Below are 21,806 nucleotides of genomic sequence, written 5' to 3' on the forward strand. Positions count from 1 at the left end.
CGATAGTAATAATAATAGCTAGCATTGATATAGAGTTTTAAGGTTTGCAAAGCACTTAACAAATATTATTTTATCCTTACAATTACTTTGGTAGGTAGGTTCCCACCTTTCCACACAAGGAAACTGAGGAAGACAGAAGTTAAGTGACTTGCCAAAGGTCACCCAGCTGGGAAGTGTTTGAGGCCACACTTGAACTCAAGTCTTCCTGACTCCAGGTCCAATGCTGCATCCATTGTGCTACCTATAGATCTATAGCTAGTATTGACTTCAGTGGCTATATAATCCAACCCAGACATGAAAAGGAATCCCTACTACAAGATACCTGACAAGGTGAGTTCAAATCTGGCCTCAGACCAAACACTTGACACTTACTAGCTGTGTGACCCTGGGCAAGTCACTTAACTCCAACTGCCTTTAAAAAAATATATACTTAACAAGAGGTCAGCCAGCAAGCATCTCCTTTAAGACCTCTAAGGAGGGGGAATCCCTACCTCTGAAAGCAGCCCAATTCACTCTTGGATAGTTTTAATTCTTGGGAAGTTCTTCCTAATATCAAGCTCCTTTGCAACTCATGGGTACCTAATCCAAATCCTTCATTTTACAGAGGAGGAAAATGAAGTCCAAAAGAGGTAACTGGCATGCACATCATACAGGTAGTAAGTAGGAGACCGGGGATTCAAACTAAGGGCCAGTGTCTCCAAACTCTTTCCGCTGCACTGTATTAATCCTTAGATTTCAGAAGCTCATTTAATTAGGAATGAAAAAACCTATTGGCAAACAGGGAGAAGAATGGTATTTCAGGTATAAAGAGTAAGTGAAAAAAATGGAGGCAGAATTGGGAATTATCACGTGGGAATGCCATTTCATTTAGGCAAAATAGTCATGGACAGAGGGATGGCTTGTCTAAGTCTTATCATATATATCATATACCTATATAACCATGGGCTTAATCTCAGCAATTCTCTAAGACTAAAGGTTAAGGAGAATCTGCGCTAATAAAGGGAGTTTCCACATAAGGAGTTCTTGATTTCACCAGCATGAACCAGGAAAAAAAAAAAAGAGGATACTTACAGAGGAGTAGGAGGAGCTAGGAGACAGTGTAGGTAGCCCGATACCTGATCATTTTTAAAAGTTCACTTTTTATGTTCCATTTTAATGAAATAATTAGGTGGCTACTGTGTACTAGATGCCAAGGATTACAAAAATGAAATAATTCATGGATAGTTATACATATTAGTGATCCCTGCTTCCAGGGAGAGAAAAGGTGGTGAAATTCTTGAATTTGGAGATTCTGAACTCTGCACTGGGTTAGGTCATTTGGGTGTCTCCACTAAGTTTGATATTAATGTGGAGAGCGCAAGGAATTAAGTGTAGAGAGGAAGGTGGAAAGGAGACACTGAGGTGCCTAAGGAGGAGTGACCCAGCTGAGGTGGGAGACAGTGCAGGTCAAAACTCCTACACTTATCAGAGTGGAATCAGACCAGTGAGTATCCCCTATACCTCCATCCTGGGCAAGTTAGGAAGACCCAGTCTTTAAAAAAAAAACAAAATCAGTTATTGCCCTCAAAATTCTTATAATCTACTGAGGAAAAAAACTAAATACAAATAAATAGATTTAAAAAATAGATTAATTATATAGGAAATGTATAGTATACTCTGGGAGGTCCTACTTATTTACAGTTCTCAGGTAATAGACATCAATAATACATAAATTAGGGGCAGCTAGGTGGTGCAATGGATGGAGCTCTGGCCTTGGAATCAGGAGGATGTGAGTTCAAATCCAGCCTCAGATACATGACACTTACTTAGCTGTATGACCCTGGGCAAGTCATAACCCCGATTGTCTCACCAAAAAGCTATACACACACACACACACACACACACACACACACACACACTGTATAAACTAATTCCATTTTGAAAATAGTATTAAATATTATGAGTAAAGTTACTATCTTAAACCTGTATAAGTCAGCATAGATCCACCAAGTTAAATATCCTCCTCCTCCTCCTCATCACGTTGATCAATGCAGATTATATAAGGCAACAGTAGAAACTATGCAAAACAACATTCTAAGCAGCAAAAATTTAGCACCTACCAAATACTTAGTAAAACAACCTGGTGGCTAGAATTATATATGAGAAAAATCTCTATTTTTCTTAAATAAATAGATGACAAGTCACTACAAGCATAGCTGTCTCCCAAAGTTCTGTCTTTGACCCTATTCTCCTTTCTATGAATGCTCTTTCCCTTGGTGATCTAACTTACTCCCACGCTTCTAGTGAATGCCATTATGTAGATGATTCCCAAGTCTCAATTTCCAATTTTAGTCTCTGCCTAGAGTTCCATTACCATATTTCCAGCTGCCTTCTGGATATCTCCATGTGGATGGACCACTGCTACAGCAGGCTCAATTAAAATTAAATTCATCATCTTCCCCCTAAAACCTGCTTCTCCCTATAACTTTTCTATTTCTGTTAATGGCAGCACCATGTTCCCCAGTCATCTAGACTCATAATTTTAGAGTCATCCCCCTCCCTACCATCACTTGCCAAGTCCACTTGATTCTATCCATCTCTCATTTTGTTATCCTCAACTTCTACTGCAAATGAGGCCATTTTGTTTTTTCACCTATGGTACTACAATAGTCTCTGGTCTCTCTGTTTTCTGAATCCATCCTTCATAGCACTGACTAAACAATTTTCCTAATGCACTGCTATGATCATGTTATTCTATTCAAAAGTCTTCAGTGGCTCCCTATTGCCTACTGATTAAAGTATAACCTTTTCATCTGTGCATTTAAGACCCTCTGCATTGGCTTCATTCTACCCTCCCAGCTTTATTTCACAATTCTCCCCTTCATACTCTATGTTTAAACCCAAAAGGACTGCTTTCAATGTATTCATCCCACCATCTTCCATCTCTGTACCTTTGCTCATGCTTTTCTTATTGTACATGGATAGGATTCCCCTACCCCATTCTCCATCTGTTGAAGTCCATCCTTCAAGGTCCAACTTAGGTGTCACCTATTCCATGAAGTCTTACCTACAACTTCCCTCTATTGGGTAAAAATGATCTTTCCCTCCTGACAGTTTTCATCACTCTTTGCCTGGATCTCTCCTTTACCCTTTCCTCTTCCTTGCATTATAATTATTTGTATTAGATGTTAAGGTTCTTGAAAAGCAGTGCCTGTGTTGTAAATATCTTTGTTACTTCAGTGTATGCTACAATGCTTTGCACAAAATTAATTGACACTTAATGGATGCTTATTGAATGAATGAGAGATCCCATGGCACCCTCATAGTGGAGGTATTCACCTTATTTTACAACCACTTTTGAATTCAGTATTTAGTGTTTGCCCTAGAATTAAAAAAAGCAAAAACTGACTTCACCATTTATAGCTTTTGATTTTAGGACCCAGAACTAGGGGTCTTACCTTAAAATAATTTAATTTTTGTTTGTTTGATTGTTTTGAAACCCAACTTACCTTGCTAGAAATGTGGACAGTGCCAAGGAGACTTTTCTCTCTGATGTTTCCTGTTCATATTTAAGCAGCTATAAAATCTGAGCTATTCAGTTCACCTATGCCCAAACAGATTCTATGTCTCCCATATACTTAAGAAGTTAGAGTCATATTTAAGATTTTCTAAATTTATTTCAAACCAGGGATCAACAAGAGGATATACTCTATATTACTCTTCCCTTAAGTGAGTTGGGAAATGCTGGTAATGATACTTTGGCTAGATTTTTTCTGCTACATATTATGAGGCATGAGAAACAAATATTTCTCCTTTAATAACTAATTATTGTATTAGGACCAAGGTTTTCCCCCTTTTCTATTTCCTCATCCAGAAAGCAACCAATGTGGGAAATCTTTTTTTAGAGATTTAGCCTGGCCAAGATCTAATCAGACAGTAAAAGAAATTCTATGTTTCGTCTAATGGATGTATTCCTGCTCAAGGTATTTTTACTGACTGGTCTGGGAAAAGTTGATTCTCCCTATTATCATGATAAGTAAAATGGAAATTGATGATTCTTTGACCAAGATTTGGGTGACCTAAGTCACTACCCCAAGATAATCCATTTTCCACTGTGTAAACCAATCAGAGCTGATTAGGTACCCCTGGGGAATGCCTACTCTTTGAAGGACATAAAAACAGTGAGCCACCCATTAGGGGTCTTTGGTCTAAAAGAGATGACCAAATTACCACCCTTTTATTAATAATGTGCTGGCCTTATTACTAAAATGGTTAAATTACACAGAAACTATATTTCTCAAATGTTTTTAATCATCATGGAGGAGTTTCCATGACTTCCAATTTAATTCAGATAATTCTTTTTTATTAAAGCATTTATTAAGCCCTTATTAAGTGTTACACATTGTACTAGGTTCTGGGGATATTGAACTGAAACAATCTCTGTCCTCAAGAAGCTCTACTTATATACAAATAAATACAAAATAAATACAAAGCATACAAAGTAAATGTATGAAATATATGAATACAAATAAATATGTATACACACAGGGGTGTGCTAATAAATATTTAGCAACTAGCTCTCTAAAAGAAAATGTACGCATGACACTTTTCAATTTAGTCTGAATTATTAACATTTTCTCCATCACTTTCTCAAGTGTAAACAATCAACAAAACAATAAGCCAAGCCCTAATTTGTTGTTGTTGTTGTTGTTGAACCGTTTTTCAGTCATGTCTAACTCTTCTTGACTGCATTTGGAGTTTTCTTGGCAAAGATACTGAAGTGGTTTACAATTTCTTTCTCCAGCTCATTTTCCAGATGAGGAAACTAAGAGAAACAGGGTTAAGTGATTTCCCCAGGGTCACACAGCTAGTAAGTGTCTGAGGCCAGATTTGAACTCAGGAAGATAAATCTTCTTGACTCCAGGCCCGGCACCATAACCACTACCTCCAAGGTGTCCCCTAATTTGTAGCAAATTAGGCTATCTTTTGCCTCAATTCTTACCTAACCTTTAACTACTGAATAGGTGATGCCTCAGACAAACTGGGACCTGGAAAAGACTTTAGTTTAAAAAGGCCAAGGTCTCCCACCTCATCCAGGGCCATCACCAGTCGTCCTGACCTAGGTCTTGCCACTGCTCTCTGATGACTCTGGAGGAGAGAAGGAGGCTGATGACTTGGCACAGCTCTGCCTCATTTAAATCCGATTCACTTGCAAGTCAAGACGTCACCCCCCTGATGTCACTGGTCCTCTTCAAGAATGAAGGATGAACAATAACAGCATTTGCCAATTTTTGAGTTGTAAACACAATGAAAATTTATCAGTGTTCTCTCTTTCTCTCTCTCATTCTGTATTATATATACATATATGTGTAAATACATATATACATACAACACAGAGAAAAGGGGGGAGGAAAGTCCAAATTAGAACAATCATAAAATTCTTGAGCTGAGCCCTGAATGGAAGGAGCCAGGGATTTCAAGAGGTGGCAGTGAGGTGGGGAGTACATTCCAGGTATAGGGGAAAGGCTCTGCAAAGGCATAAATTTCATGTACAGGGAGGCCAGTTTGGCCAAAATGTAGAGTGATCAAGGGGTCAAGTTGGCCTTTCAATGATAAACAAAGGCATTAAGCACAGTACATTAGAGGAAGGATGGAGTCACTGAAGCTTCTTGAGTGAAAGACTGATATGATCAGACCTGTCCTTTAGGAATTTTAATTTGGGAGCTGGGTGGGTGGTGGATACTTTAGACAGGGGCAGGATTGGAGGAAAAGTGAAGAGTGAAGAGGCTATGGCAATAGCCCAGGCAAGAAGGGGTAAGAGCAATGTGTAATAATAAGGCGAAAAGATTTTTAAAAATTGTCATTAAAAGTGGTACCTATGATAATACTACAAAAAGGGCAAGGCTAATGATAGGGATGATTCCTTTCAAAAATTCTGTTGCCTTAGCAGAAATCTATCAATTCATTAAACACCTACTATATGCAAAGAATTTACATTCTAATAAGACAGACAATACTAGCATACAATAACCATAATATTAACTAGGCACCACATTATTGATATACAGTACCAGAGGAGGTCAAGTGAAGAGAAAGGCTTGCTGAGACTCAATTTTCTGACCTCTGTGAAGGAATTAAATTTTGTTTTAACATAATTATGGACAGATATGAAATGTGTTTCTTGCTGTGACTCAATGGTCTAAGTAACCATTTACACAACCTATCATTACCATTCAAAATATATCATTAACACTGTATATGTAGCAAAATGAAATAAAATTATGCAAAGATCAACAACAATATACTTACAACGAAAGGCTTAAAACTATGAAGCAGTCAGACATTGATCTTAAAATGAACATTTTCAAAAGGATAAATACATTTTACTGAATCTTGAAAGAATCTATGAGCAGGGACCCAGTGACTTTAGTCCATGTTTAGCAATAAACCAGGCTTAAGAGATGCCCCAATCTACTGCACCTGTTTTTTTTTGGGGGGGGGTTGTTTGTTTTTGTTGTTATTGTTGTTTTGGAACTTGAAGGCTTTCTGCAGAAGAGGTATCTTGGCCAATGATCCTAAAAGCATGAGGCCTTTTTTGGGAAAGTTTTAACCCATACAAGGAAGGCCAAAAGTCTAATAAAGACATGGAGGTTGAGGTGGGGTAAGTGGTAACAAAGGAATATGGGGCAAGGATATATCCAAATCAGTCACTGGATAGGCAAAGAGACTAAGAAAACTCCACCGGGGACAGGATATATCTGTAATTTGGTCAACAAAGGGGATTCTAAGACTTAGATATCATCTCAGATAGAAGTTTTGTTTTGTTTTGTTTTGTTTCCACTGAAAAAGACCTGGGGGTTTTAATGGACTTTGAGCTCAACATAAGTCTATTGCATGATGTGGCAGCCACAAAAGCCAATGTAAACTTGGGCTGTATTAAGAAGGACAGAGCTTCCAGGAACATGGAGGTGACAGTCCCACTGTACTCCACCCCCATCAGACATCCTCTTGAGTATAATGTTCTCTTTAGGACACCACAGCAGTGATAAACTAGAGAATGTCCATAGGACCAGAATGGTGACTAGCCTTGAGGCCATGTCATATGAGGATGAAATGAATGAACTGGACATGTTTAGCCCAGAGAAAAGAACTCATAAGAGAGGTGCTAGTTGCATTAAAGTATTTGAAAGACTGTCATTTGGAGGAGGGATTAGCTGTGTTCCTATTTTGTTTGTACCCAGAGGGCAGAACCAGAACCTGTGAGTGAGAGCTGCAAAGTAGCCAATTTCAGGCTTGATGACACAAAAATTTCCCCAAACTGGGAGCTGTCCAAAAATGGAATAGAGGTGGTGGTTTCTCCCTCCTTTCAAACAGAGGCTGGATAATAAGTTTGGTGTTATTTAAAGTAAGGATATTTTTCCTGCCAGGACAAAAATTTTTCCTGTTGGACAAAATGGTCCCTGAGATCCCTTCCAAACCTCATATACCATGATTCTCTGATCTTCAGGTTATAATAGCAGGAGGAAAGGAATCAATGGTATTGTAAGAAGCAGCCCTCCTGACCCAGCATCCAGGTTACATGATCTTAGTTTTCTGCAGGTATTATTAGATCATCCTACACAACAAAACTATTCTGGACTGAGGCCTGAAGTTTTGTAAGGGAGAAGTGAGGTCTCTAGTAGGGACGTATGATTCATTTTACCTATTTAATGTCACAGGCAGGAAAGTCACAATTACTGAGGTGATAATTTACTTGAAAGATTCCAAATGGTAAGGGTGGAGGGGGAGGGAGGACTAGAAATGAGGCAGGATAGAGGCACCGGGCAGGGGGAAGACATTTGTCTCCAATAGTAAAGACCTGTGGAAAGATAGCATAGGCTCCAAAAACCAGTCTTTTTTGAACCACTGCAACATCAAGTTATGAAGTTGCCAAATACAAATCCTAAAATTAACATATTCACTAGAATCTTGAAAGAATTTACAGGCAAGGGCCCAGGGACTCCAATTTGTTGCTATATGTCTATGCATATGCTGAGATTGTTCAAATGTCATGGAATTTACTTAAAAGGAAATTTTCCTCTTCAAAATGAATCACAAGATAAGATTATCTCTAAAGATACTTCCCATTCCAAAATTCTATCTTTGACTCAGACTGAATTGTAGCTAGCATCCACTTGTATACAAGTCATTGTCATAGACTCTGAGGTTTTTTTTTTTTTCCGGGTTGGGAATCAAGGTGGCAAGTTAATAAGACCTTGCTTTGCTTAATTCAGTTTGGGGTTTTTTTCTTTTTTGTTTTTTTTTTTTTTTGCTAAGAAACAGTAACAAAGCAAGATGGCATAGAAAAAGCCCTGTATTTGGGATTAAAAAATCTCAAATCCAATCCTTGATAAGTCAATTGACTCTCTAGATCTTAGTTACTCACCTGTGAAATGAGAGGAGGGGAAAGTTTTGGAGTTGATGACTTCTAAATCTAAATCTGTGATCCTGATATCTTGATATCCAGTTCAAATAGCTTTAAGTAAACCAATGCTACTTGTGGAGTAGGGAGTAGGGATGGAGGCTACCACTCATCCCACATATCTTAGTGGAGACAAAGGCTAAATGTGCAGAATAAAAATGGTCAAGAAATTTCCAATCCACCAAAAACAGATGGGAACTCTCTGGTCAGAGCATTCATTCATTCATTCAAAGTACTAATGCTGGCTCCCTCAGTTGCTGCTTCGATAAGATATTCTCCAATATATTATTTTATATTTGGAACAATCAAATAAATCTTTTCAGACCAAATCTAATATAGTAGCTGTAAGGCTCCATAGGCTAGCCACTGTCCTATTTTCTTTCTCTTCTTTCTCTCTTTCAAGCACTACTTTCACTTGTCCTCATTAACATAAACAAATATTTACCATCTGCCTACTGTACATAGAACCATTAGACTGTGAGTTTCTTGAGGGCAGGGGCTGATTTTGCTTTGTCTGGCACTTGGTATATTGGCACTTGGCACTTCATATATGTTTGTGGAATGGCTAATATGGAAATATGTTTTGCATAACCTCAAATGTATAATGGGTATTATATTGCTTGACTTTTCTGTGGGTTGGAGAGGACCTGCAGAGAGGGAGACAATTTAGAACTCAGAATGTTTAAAAAATGAATGTTAAAAACAAACAAATAAATGGATGAACTAATTAATTACTCAACAAAAGAGAAAAAATGCACTAAGGATACAAAAGAAGTTAAAACAGTCTGTGTCTTTAAGGAACTTACAACTGAACTGGAATGATACAGTATCGTTATAAAAAAGGTATATTATAATACTAGATAATAAGACACTAAGTTTCACCACATAGTAAAAGTTTCTCCTGCTGCTCTTCTTCTTCTTTCTTCTTCTTTTTTTCCCCCTTTCATACCTTCACTTCTCCTTTCTCTCTAACATCTTTCCTGATGCTCAAGTTTAAGTTTTAGATCCACATAAAGAATCAATTAATCAATCAACACATATTTATTAAGAACCTACTAGGTGCCAAGCACAGTACTAGGAAGAGGGGATACAGGTGTAATGAATGAAACAGTTGAAGAAGTTTCAGAGTAATAAAAATTATTCAAAATACAGAAAATAGGTCTTATCAAAAGAAGTCTGAGGGGCCTTGTTATTATGGGTGGAGACAAGCAGCTATTCATTTTCAGTGAAAGGACCACAAAGAAGGGTAGGCTTGAATTTTTTTTTTTAAGTTTAGAAAGAATTTTCCAACCATAAAACCTGAAACACTAGAGCAGAGGGAATCTTAACCATTTTTGTGTCATGGATCCTTTCATCAGTCTGGTGAAATCTAGAAGCTTTTTCTCAGAATAATAATTTTAAATGCATAAAATAGCTAGTACTTCAAAGAAAACCAATTACATTGAAGCACCGTCATTATTATTATTTTTTAATACAAGTTCATGGGCCCTAGGTTAATAATTCTTGCTTAGGGGACATTATTAGCAGGGGCAGTATTATCAGAGGAAGTTAGAAAATCAACTTCTCTGAAAATCATAAAACATCTGTATTATATTTTGCTAAATGACCATTAACTTATTTGTATTTGATGGTGTAAAATGATGATGAATGCTATTTTGGTTTGGTGACTGCCCTTGAATGAAACCCAACAATCCTGGCTGACTGTCAAAGTCACTCCTTCTTCTATTCACTACTGCATGCTATTCTAATGACTTGGCACAAATAGGTCAGTAGACCTTCTGGTCTTTGGGGCCCTAAACGTTATTGTAGACCCTTTCCCTTTATTGACTTCAGAAGCTCATTCCCCAGCAAAGTTTCTTCCTGTGGATTCCAAGTAGGGAGGGGGCTGTGGAGACTTCAGAGCCCCCTCACCCCTTCATCTCCCAGGAGATACCAAAAGCAAAAAAGTCTCTAAACCATTTGCAGAAAAGGTGAGTACTTCTGTTGGCCATTTTGACAAAGGTGATCTTAAATTTCCATGAAAAGTTGTATTACAAAATAAAAATAACTCAGAGATGATACCAAGCAGCCTTCTAATTCTCTTACATTTTAATTTCAAAACACACAGTAAAACTACCTTAAATTTGACAGTTCATTAAAAAAAAATCACTGTTCTTATTGACCTCACACATCTAGAAACAATGGTGTGCCTTCTTAATTACTTCCTGTAATATGTTGGGCTTGGCTTTAGTATTCATTAGACATAAGATTTCAAGAGAACTTCCTTTTAGCTTTGGCTAAATACTTGTTACTTGGCTAAATACTCAAGCCATAATGTTTAATGAATTTATTTATCAGGAAAAGTAAATTCTTTAGTTTATGATGAAGCAAAAGATGATATCATATGTGACTGCAGAAGAAAATGTTAAATGAAAATATAGGGAGGGGAAAGGAAAGAAATTGTATTTGCCTGGTATCTGGCAAGAGAAATAACATGTTTCAGACTGAACATATGCATATATGAAAAAAAGCTCTCTCACTAATGAATGCAGACAGTGATCAACACCATATGGGATTTGTTGAAAGGCACCTGAAACATACTTGATTCCTTTCACAGAGATAAGAAATAATAGATGGCCCAAAAGGAAGAAAGCCCTGTTTTTCTCCCTGTTTTGTTAGAAAAGTAAAAATTCCTTTCAACTAACATTTATGAAGTGCCAATAATATGCAAGTCTCTGCTGGGTACTGGCAATACAGATATGAACAAAGACAGTCCTTGCCCTCTTGGAGTTTATAGTCTGTGAGGGCAGCTATGGCATATACACCAATAAGCATCATACAGAGTAGAGTAGGAAGAGGGAAAAGAAGACATCGTGATAAAGTATTATAAATAATTTTTGAGGAAGGGAGAGAATACTTTTATTTGGGAGCTTCAGGGAAGAATTGGTAAAGGAGGTGACACCTGAACCTTGAAGGATTTCAACACACAATGAGGTAAATGTGTTCTAGGCATTCTGGAAGATATTCTGGATAAGTGAATGGAGTGAAAAATGGAAGAATGAAAACAGGCAGCAGCTAGTAGTTGAGTTTGACTGAGAAGTAGTAGAGTGGGAAAGGGAGTAATTCAATTTAATTCAATTTGATTTGATCCAGTTAAATTCAACGAGCTTTCATGAAGTACCTAGTAAGTTTCCAAGCACTTTGCTAGGAGGTACATGATTTCCCACTTATCACAGCTCCTGAAATCACATGGTATATATTTTGTATTTTCTTATTTGTGTATATGTTGTAAACTCTGGTAGAATACATGTTGTATGAGGGCAGGAGTTGTTTTGGTTTTATCTATGTATATCCCTAGAGCCTAGCACAGTGTTTTGTGGCTATGGAAAAAATTCAGAGTGATTCAGTGGAATGAGGTGAATGATTTGGTGCCAGAGGACCTGGGTTTGAATCTTGGTTTTGCCACCTATGTGATCTGAGAAATTCGTGTGACTTCACCAAGTAGTTTCTCACCAAGTCTCAGTTTTCTCATCTGTAAAAGAAGCGAGACTGGACTAGATGGCCTTTAAGAGACCTCTGACCTAACAGGTACTTAATAAATGTTCACTAAATCAATATATGCACCAAACATTGCCATTTTATAGATTGAATGTCTCATACATATGTAGCACTATTTTTAAATGAATATGGATGCTGTTGTGATTGGTGAAATACAAATTAATTTAAGACTATGTTACTGAATTCAGAGTTTTCTGTCATCATGGTTTTTTTAAAATTTCCAATTAACTGATTTATTTTTAGTTTTCAACATTCACTTCCACAAGATTTTGAGTTCCAAATTTTCTCCCCATCTTGTCCCTCCCCCACCCCAAAATGGCATGCATTTTGAATACCTCTAATCTGCCCTCCCTTCCTTCTCTACCCCCCTTCTCTTATCCCCTTCCCATTCAATTTTCCTGTAGGGCAGGATAGATTTCTACACCCCATTTCCTGTATATCTTATTTCCCAGTTGCATGTGAAAACAATTTTTTTTTTAACTTTTAACTTTTGTTTTTAAAATTTTGGGTTCCAAATTTTCTCCCTTCTTCCCTCCCCACCCACCCTCATTGAGAAAGCAAGCAACTTGATACAGGTTATACATGTGTAGTCATGCAAAACACTTCCATAGTAGTCATGTTGTGAAAGACTTAAGTATATTTCCCGTCATCCTATCCTGCCCCCCATTCATTCTATTCTCTCTTTTGACCCTGTCCCTCTTTAGAAGTGTTTGTTTCTAATTACCCCCTCCCCAATCTTCCCTCTCCTCTATCATATCTTGTCTGCTCTCTTGTCCCCTTCCCCCCCCTATTTTCTGTAGGGTAAGATAGATTTCCCTACCCAATTGAGTATGTATGTTATTCTCTCCGTAAGCCAAATTCAATGAGAATAAGATTCACTCATTCCCCCTCACCTTCCCCCCATTTCCCCTCCACTGTAAAAGCCTTTTCTTGTCTGTTTTATGTGAGATAATTTACTCCATTCTACCTCTCCCTTTCTCCTTCTCCTAGTATAATCCTCTCTTACCCCTTAATTTTATTCTGCAGATATCACTCCTTCATCTTCAACCCATCCTGTGCCCTCTATTTATCTGCCTATCTATCTATCTATCTATCTATCTATCTATCTATCTATCTATCTATCTAATTTTTTCCCTCTAACTACTTTAATACTGACAAAGGACTCATGAGTTACAAATATCATTTTTCCATGCAGAATGTAAACAGTTCAACCTTAATAAGTCTCTTATGATTTCTCTTTCCTGTTTACCTCTTCATGTTTCTCTTGAGTCTTGTATCTGAAAGTCAAATTTTCTGTTCAGCTCTGGTCTTTTCATCAAGAATGCTTGAAAGTCCTCTATTTCACTGAATGTCCATTTTTTCCCCTGAAGGATTATGCTCAGTTTTGCTGGGTAGGGGATTCTTGACTGTAATCCTATCTCCTTTGCCTTCCAGAATATTATATTCCAAGCCCTGTGGTCCCTTAATGTAGAAGCTGCTAAATCTTGTGTTATCCTGATTGTGTTTCCACCATACTTGAATTGTTTCTTTCTGGCTGCTTGCAATATTTTCTCCTTGACCTGGGAACTCTGAAATTTGGCTACAATATTCCTAGGAGTTTTCCTTTGGGGATCTCTTTCAGGGGGAGATCTGTGGAATCTTTCAATTTCTATTTTGCCCTCTGGTTCTAAAATATCAGGGCAGTTTTCCTTGATAATTTCTTGAAAGATGATATCTAGACTCTTTTTTTGATCATGGCTTTCAGATAGTCCAATAATTTTTAAATTCTCTCTCCTGGATTTATTTCCCAGGTCAGTTGTTTTTCCAATGAGATATTTCACATTGCTTTCTATTTTTTCATTCTCTTGAATTTGTTTTACATTGTCTTGATTTCTCATCAAGTCACTAGCTTCCAATTGCTCCATTCCAATTTTTAAGGAAGTATTTTCTTCAGTAAACTTTTGGACTTCCTTTTCCATTTGGCCAATATTGCTTTTTAGGGCATTCTTCTCCTCATTGGCTTTTTGGACCTCTTGCCATTTGGGTTAGGCTATTTTTTAAGCTGTTATTTTCTTCAGCATTTTTTGGGGTCTCTTTTAGCAAGCTGTTGACTTGTTTTTCATGATTTTCTTGCATCATTCTCAGTTTTTCCTCTATTTCTCTTACTTGCTTCTCAAAATCATTTTTGAGCCCTTCCATGGCCTGAGACCAATTCACATTTTTCTTGGAGGCTTTGGATGTAGGAGCTTTGACTGTGTTGTCTTCTTCTGGTTGTATGTTTTGGTTTTCGTTGTTACCAAAGAAAGATTCTATGGTCTGATTCTTTTTGCGCTGCTTGCTCATGATCCGAGCCAATTACTTGAATTATAAACTCTTTGTTAAAGTAGGGGTCTGCTTCCAGTGTGGGGAATGGACTGTCCCAAGCTTCAGGGGTTTTGTGTAGCTATTTTCAGAGATACTTTTAGGGGCCTGAAAATTTTCGGTTCTTCAAAGGTGGTATGATCAAAGGAGAGGTGTTTACTCCTTTCCTGGCCTGTGCTCTGGTCTATGAGTGACCATAAGCACTCTTTTCTAGCTTGGAACTGTGAGGAGGATTTTCTCTGTACTGCCACTACAAGCTTCACCATGCCAGCACTACTCCTCACCCTAAGACTGCCACCCAGAATTGTGACCCAGATCCAAGCAGGGGCAAAGTAAGAGAATCCTGCACCAGCAGAGAGATCCCTGCAATCCCCCTCTGATCAACCACTTGATTCGCCCTCAGTCTGTGGGCTGGAAGCTCAGCAGGCAGCCACCGCCCTGGGGGCTGGGGCCCCGAGCTTCTCTCTCACCACCGCAGACACAGACTTTTCCTACTGACCTTCTAAGTTGTCTTTGGTGTTCCTGGGTTGAGAAGTCTAGAATCTGCCACAGCTGCCATGATTCAGTCCTCTGAGGCCTGCTCCAGGTTTGCTGAGGCCTGCATACCCATGCCGAACTGCGCTCCTCTACCAGCCATGCGTGATATACTTTTCTGATCAACCATCCAGGTTGTCTTGGGCTGGAAATTTATTTCACTCTGTCTTTTTGCAGGTTCTGCTGCTTTAGAATTTGTTTAAAGCCATTTTTTACTGGTATTTCGAGGGGTTTGGGGGAGAGCTCAAGCAAGTCACTGCTTTTATTCTGCTATCTTGGCTCCACCCCATCATCATGTTTTTGTCTAAACAATATTAATAGCTAGAATTTGTATGGAATTTTAAGGTTTGCAAAATGCTTTACAAGTGTTATCTTATTTGATCCTCACAGGGATTGTTAGGTAGATGCAATTATTATCTCCAATTTACCGAAGATGAAATCGAATCCAAGAGAGTTTTCTGGTTTGCCCAGGGTAATATAACTAGTATGTTCTGAACCACGGTTTGAACTCACAACTTTCTGACTTTAGATCTAGCTACTTAGCTTAGTCAACAGATTGAAAGAGGAGGGATGAAGGGTGGCTTATGACATTTTGGATGCTAAAAAAGGTGTCCTACCACTTGAAAAGGCTGGAGACTCACTGCTATAGGTATAAGAAACCACTGCAGGATATGATTTAATTTATTATGTCTTGCTTTCTTAATTTCACGATTTAGTGCATCTATAAAATATGCTGAGAGTTGTTGTTGTTTGTCCTTCATTTTCAGAGAACCAATAGCATCACAGGGTGATGTCTTGACTACTGCATGAATTCAATTAAGTGAGGCAGAGATGCACAAAGTCATCAACATTACTCTCTCTTCCAGAGTCATTGAAGTCCAGTGACAAGAAAAAATCAGGACAACTGGCAATGGCCCAGGATGCAGGGCCCCCAAGCTCTAAGTACTCCGCAGCAATTGCTTCAGCCACCTTCATGGCCATTTGAACAAATAGTTCTCATCTGTCCCTTCTGACAGGGGCAGTTTTCACACACGAAGGGTAGACATTCCCCTAACTCATCTACGAGTTTGAGGCTGTTGGTTAGCTTCAGCCTGGTTTAGCCCATCTGCCAAGACAGCTATCAGGGTGTGGTCACTGTGCATGCTACAGTTTCTTGGAGCCACGGGTGAGAGTTGGGGTGCGTGGAGTGCTTGGAAAGGACCAGCAACTCTGGTGTGAGGGCTTGCTGAGACCTTTTCAGGACTGTGCAACACCCACCTTTGGTGTCCATACTGAGAGCAGCTGTGGGCAGAAGGCTTATCTTTGAATCAGGAGAATTTCATTTCAAGTCCTGGTTCTAATACCTACTGACTATGAGCCTTAGCAGGTCACTTAAATGTTCAGCTCTCCAAGCAATTTTCTAAGACTATAAATTGTAGAACAATTTCTTTTTTTTATTACAAGAGGACATTTCCTCACCAGGAGCCCCACACATTGATAAAATAGCAAGCCCAAACAAATATAAATAAATAAACAAGCAAAATATACACCTTAAAGTGCTTGGTTGATGATGGGGAAGAGGCTAGACCTGTAATTTCACTTCTTTGGGGAGTTCTTGGATGAGGAAACTTCTTTTGCCAATTCAGAATCTAGCACCTTCTCTGAAACTCAGGTTCTTACAGGATTGCCTGGAACAGCAAGAGAGTAAGTAGTTTGCTCAAACTCACACAGACAGTATCAAAGGCAGGGCTTAAATTTAGGTCTTCCTGGCTCCAAGGACAAGTTGGCAACTACATAGAGGATGACTATCTATAAATGAAGGAGTTCAAAGTTATATGTTACTGACATGTTGATGACACCATAAATTCAGACTGAAGCCAATCTTTGTAAGAGCTGTGGGCTAGCTATCAGGACGAGTTGTGCTGTGTGCAGACTTAAAGCTATAGCTACAGATTGGTGAGCTGATAACATGTGGGAGCAGATAAAAAGTTGAGCTGAGTCAGGAGAGACCTGAGGATGAATTCCTTCCATGACACTCATCTGCATAATCACCATGAACAATTCATCTCACATCTCAGAGCCTCCATTTCCTCATTAGTAAAGTCATACCCATAGTGCCTACTTCACAAGGTTGTCATGAGGATGCATAAAAGCACTTTTTACAACCTTCTATAAATGGGAGCAATTATCATCTTTACCACTAGTGCTAGGATGATTTCTCCCAAATTTTGGTAGAGTACATCTTTGAGGGGTGCAGGGCTCTGGTGAACTTTTCCAAGAGTTTATATGACTCTTACTGCTTTCTGGTTCCTACTTCTGAAAGTTAACAGAAGTGGATAGAGTGCTGGGCCTGGAGTCAGGAAAACTCATCTTCATGAGTTCAAATATGGCCTCAGACACTTATTAACTGTGTGACCCTGGGCAAGTCACTTAACCATATTTGCCTCAGTTCCTTCAACTGTAAAATGAGCTGAAGAAGGAAATGAAAAACCACTCTAGTATCATTGCCAAGAAAACCCCAAATAGAATCATTTAAAAATTTTCTTTTATTAAAATTTCAGAGTACTTCATTTATATTACAGTAAATTGTATTGGAAAATTGGGAGAGAAATCAACATTTAAAAATACACTCATGTTGACACCAAGTAAGCCAGCCAAACCAGGTATAAACCAGGGGACTTTGCTTTTTCTATTTGTTTTTAAGATTTTGAATAACACACATGCACACACACACACACACACACACACACACACAATTCTACAACATCAGGTTAATAACCCTGAAGATAATTCAACAAACACTTCCAGCAAGGAGTTAACAGCTAGAAGAAGAATGCCATTATTTACAGTCTATAGAGGCAATACCATAAGTAATAATTATGACCTTCAAATAAAAGATGAGTTGAAGTAGGATACTATCGATAAAATTTTGGTGGTCATGTGGTACCCTCATAAGCCCAGATTAGGTATTTCTGTTCTAGTTCAATAAGTTTTTCAATATCCAGTTGTTTAAAATATTGCCTCCATTACAAGTTTTTCTCTCCTTTGATTCAGAGAGAATGTTGTCTCTTAAAGTGAGTGTAATTATGGTATCACAAGAGAAGTTTAAATGTTTTTAAAAACTCTTTTAACATATGTATACTACTGCAGCCAATCAGCTTAATGAAGCCAATGTCACTCAGGTTTGATTCCCTAGACTTTCCCAAGGCTAGATAGTGCTATCTTTTTACTGGTGAGATACACAGATATGTATGTATGTATGTATGTATGTATGTATGTATGTATGTATGTTTGTACGTATGTATATACACACATACACTCATGCACACATATACACATACACACATGTGTGTGTTATGTGGGCACTTGTATATATACATATGTATGTATATATGCATGAATATGTATGTCTATATGTGTACACATATACGTATGTGCATATAGGTACACCTACAGAAAGCATATGCTTTGTGTGTTTTATACATGTGGGACAGTACAGACTTTAACCAACAATATCATATATACAGCCATCTAGTAGGCATGTAACACATATTTCACCTGTTGGCAACACTTGTAAATACACAGTCAAATGTATTCATTTGGTACAAAAGATTAAATTATTTTAAGGAAAATGGATTTTACTTTAGAGCTTTATAGAAAAAGAGATTTAAGTTACTATTCTTCTACTCTCTAGTCTGTCCTGTTTCTGATTTATAGCCTCCCTTATTTTGCAAATCTTCCTATTTACTAATCAAAAATATCATCATTGCAAAAATATAAATAGTTAGTATCTATTTTGAAATGCACTTTAAGGATCTATAATTTTATTAGTATGCTATGAAGCACACCATAGGATCATAGATACAGAGTTAAAGGGATATCAGGTACCATCCAGTCTGAGCCCCCTATATTACAGATGAGGAAATGGGCCTAGGAAGGGTCTTATTGCATGTGAGGAAGTGTCATAAGTGAGGTCTGAATAAAGTGAGATTCTTTAATTCTAGAACCCATGCTCTTTCCACTGTACCACACTGCCCCACAGAGCCTCTAACTTAGCAGAGGGTCTTCGAGAGTAACTATGGCCAAAACATTTGTCATCTTCTGCCCAACTTGGTGAAAAGCCTCTCTGAACTTGGACTTAGACTCAGATGGACATGTGGTCCATCACCAGACCAGTTCTCAAAGCTTTCTCAGCTTGATAAGAATACCCCAGTATGCATTCTATTGACATAGATTTCTAGAGCATAGGTACACCCCTAAGCCATGATGGTGTATTGGAGTGCCATCTTGGTGAAGGTCTTGAAATACATTGTAGGGTAATATTTGAAAAGCATCAGATCAAGATGTGAAAATCATCAAAGTGATGAGGAAGTACTTTAATGAATTTAAAAAAATCTAGTTGTCTATGTTTCATTGCAAATGCATTTGAAATACATTTTCTAAAAGTTATATAATAAAATTCCCAAGTATTCTAAAATGTGTGCTGTACCTGAGACTACAGTCTTCCAAATGTAACACTCTGAAATGTGCACGTTGATTTCTATGAGCTTCACTTTGCCAAATTTGTTATTTGGAAAGTTGCATAGTAGAGTAAATAAAGTCACCTAGTCACTCTCAGTCTCAGTTTCCTTGTCTATAAAATAGGTATAATAATAATAACACTTACCTTCCAGGTTTCATGAGGTTCAGATAAGATAACATATGAAAGGCACTATATAAATTCTAGCTATTGTACAACCCCCATTTTGTTTTCCTCGTCCTTAGCCCACATTGGTTTCTCCTACCCCTGAACTGCACTTGGAGTCTGAGCAACAAAGCTTGGTATGTGACCATACCTCATTTGACATTGAGTTGCTAAACTGTGGTTAGGTACAAAGATTCCAAACTACCCTTTTCAAAACAGAAACAACTGCAACTATTGTAGAAAGAGGTGGCTTTCCACAGCGGATAGAGGGCAAGCCTTGGTGTTGGAAAGACCCAGGTTCATGTCTCCTATCTGTGTGACCTTGGGTGGATCACTTAGCTTGTCTGCATCCCAGGCAACTCTTTAAAACAAACTATAGCACAGTTGCTGATCTGTGTCAGAAGAGAGTTCCTTGCACTGATTTTTAAAAATCAAATTTTAAAAAATTACAAACTTGATAAACATCAAAAAACACTAGCATTTCCATTTACAAAGAAGAACATGAAGATAGAATGATATGCATGAAATATTGAATCTCTGCCATATACAGCTTGGTTTCAATATCAGATATAATAATTTTCACATGGTGAAACCTACTGTCCTTATTTGTGTGCCTCTCTAGAGTTTCCTATACTGAAGTTGTATCCTGAACATTTCAGGTACATGGCCCAGCACATAGAAGACAATGCGTGCTAAGTGACTGATGAAATCATGGATCCAGACCGAAAAAGAAACACAACTATTTGTAACCTAAAAGCATAAATGCAAAACATATGAAGATAGCACATACCTTGTGACTAAAGTCTCTTCTGCCTGTTCTTTATGCAGAAGGTGTTGGAAGTAATCTTCTATTGCCTGAGCAGTTAGGATTTTTTTTAAGTATGGATAATAGAGAGGATGCCGTGCTACAACGCCTGCAACATATAAAACATTACGCCAGAAAGATGACAATCCCTAAATAATGAGATACTTCATATTATCTTCAATATTAACATGTGGATTAAATCTATTTGGGAATAGGTGGTGTGTTTTCCATATTTACAGACCAATGGAATATTGCCAACCAAGAGTAAATAGTCCAATGAGTATTTTCATAGTCCAATAAGTATTCTTGAACTGGTTTTGTATATTCCCACATTTCTACACTGTTTTCAAGGGATAATTGTAAAATTCTAAAAACTATTAATTTAATTAACTTTACTTTTGAAAAGAAGCATATTATACCCTGTATAGTTGGGTGGGAGACGTGCAGGAGTAGTAGAAAGGTGGGTTTCAGCTATCTTCGCTACATTAGTTTAATGAAATTGTAAGGTCTTTTTTCCACTTCAACAAGAAAAAGATCTTCCATTGACAAATTTGCATCTCAGGCTTTGTGCCAAGAATGATCTGTGTATAACTGGCCTTTGGCTCCTTTTAGCTTAATAGAGTTAACTTGTTTGCAGTAATTGATATTGAGTGTAAAGAGAGCTTTGCTAAAGAATTCAGAGTTCATTAGTCAGGCACAATCAATTCAGTGCAACAAACATTGTTAAATAGCTTTGTGCTACATGCTAGCGGTACAAAGACAAAACAATTCTAGACCTCAATGTGCTTGCTTTTTGTGGGAGAAAACAGCAAGTAAACAGATAAATAAATAGAAGGTAATTGGGTAAGGAGCTATTACAACTAAAAGGGGGAATGGGAATCCTGAGCTGAATAGTAAGAGAAAAATAAAGATTCTAAAAAAACAGGAGGAAAAGAAGAATTATATTCCAGATATGGGGGACAGTTTGTATAAATTTATGGAAGTGAGAGATGGAATCTCCAATTCATGGAATAGCTTGTAGTCCACTTTGGCTGACATAGAGTACATGAGGGAGATAATGAAAAATAAATCTAGAATAAATCTAGGTGGGAGCTAGACTGTGGAAAGGTTTCAACACCGAACTAAAGAGTTTGTATGTTATTCAAAAGGCAAGAAGGAGCCCCAGACAGGCTTTTTAGCAGGGTCATCGCATGGTCAAAGCTGTGTCTTAGGAAGATTATTTCATTGTATGTGTGGAGGTCAGGCTAGAGATAGGACAGGTTGGAAGCAAGAAGAGCAATTAGGAGCTTGTTAGTCCAGAAGAGAAATGATATGGGCCTGAACTAAGATGAAGGTCCCAAAAAGGAGACAAATCAGGGGCATGTTGTAGAGGGAGAATTAACAAGCACTGACAACTGAATGGATCTGGAATTTGGGGGATGAAGGAAATGGAAGAGTGAAGAATGCTGATAAAGTTATAAACTGTGGTGCCTGGAAGGCTGGAAATG

The 21,806-nt window shown here is 37.9% G+C and overlaps 1 protein-coding gene across 2 annotated transcripts in view; it reads right to left on the bottom strand.

Annotated features, from left to right (window-relative positions):
- The window catches only part of LOC110213619 (uncharacterized), a 141,761-nt gene that overhangs the window by 6,038 nt on the left and 113,917 nt on the right, over window positions 1–21,806 (bottom strand). For both annotated transcript variants that reach the window (XM_020993983.2, XM_020993982.2), the window contains exon 18: window positions 20,305–20,428. In XM_020993983.2, the coding sequence (XP_020849642.1) occupies window positions 20,305–20,428 (124 nt within the window). The remainder of the gene's footprint in view (window positions 1–20,304; window positions 20,429–21,806) is intronic.

This window comes from Phascolarctos cinereus, unplaced genomic scaffold, assembly GCF_003287225.1.
Source record: "Phascolarctos cinereus isolate Bilbo 61053 unplaced genomic scaffold, phaCin_HiC Scaffold_9;HRSCAF=440, whole genome shotgun sequence".
NCBI classification, from domain to species: Eukaryota; Metazoa; Chordata; class Mammalia; order Diprotodontia; family Phascolarctidae; genus Phascolarctos; species Phascolarctos cinereus.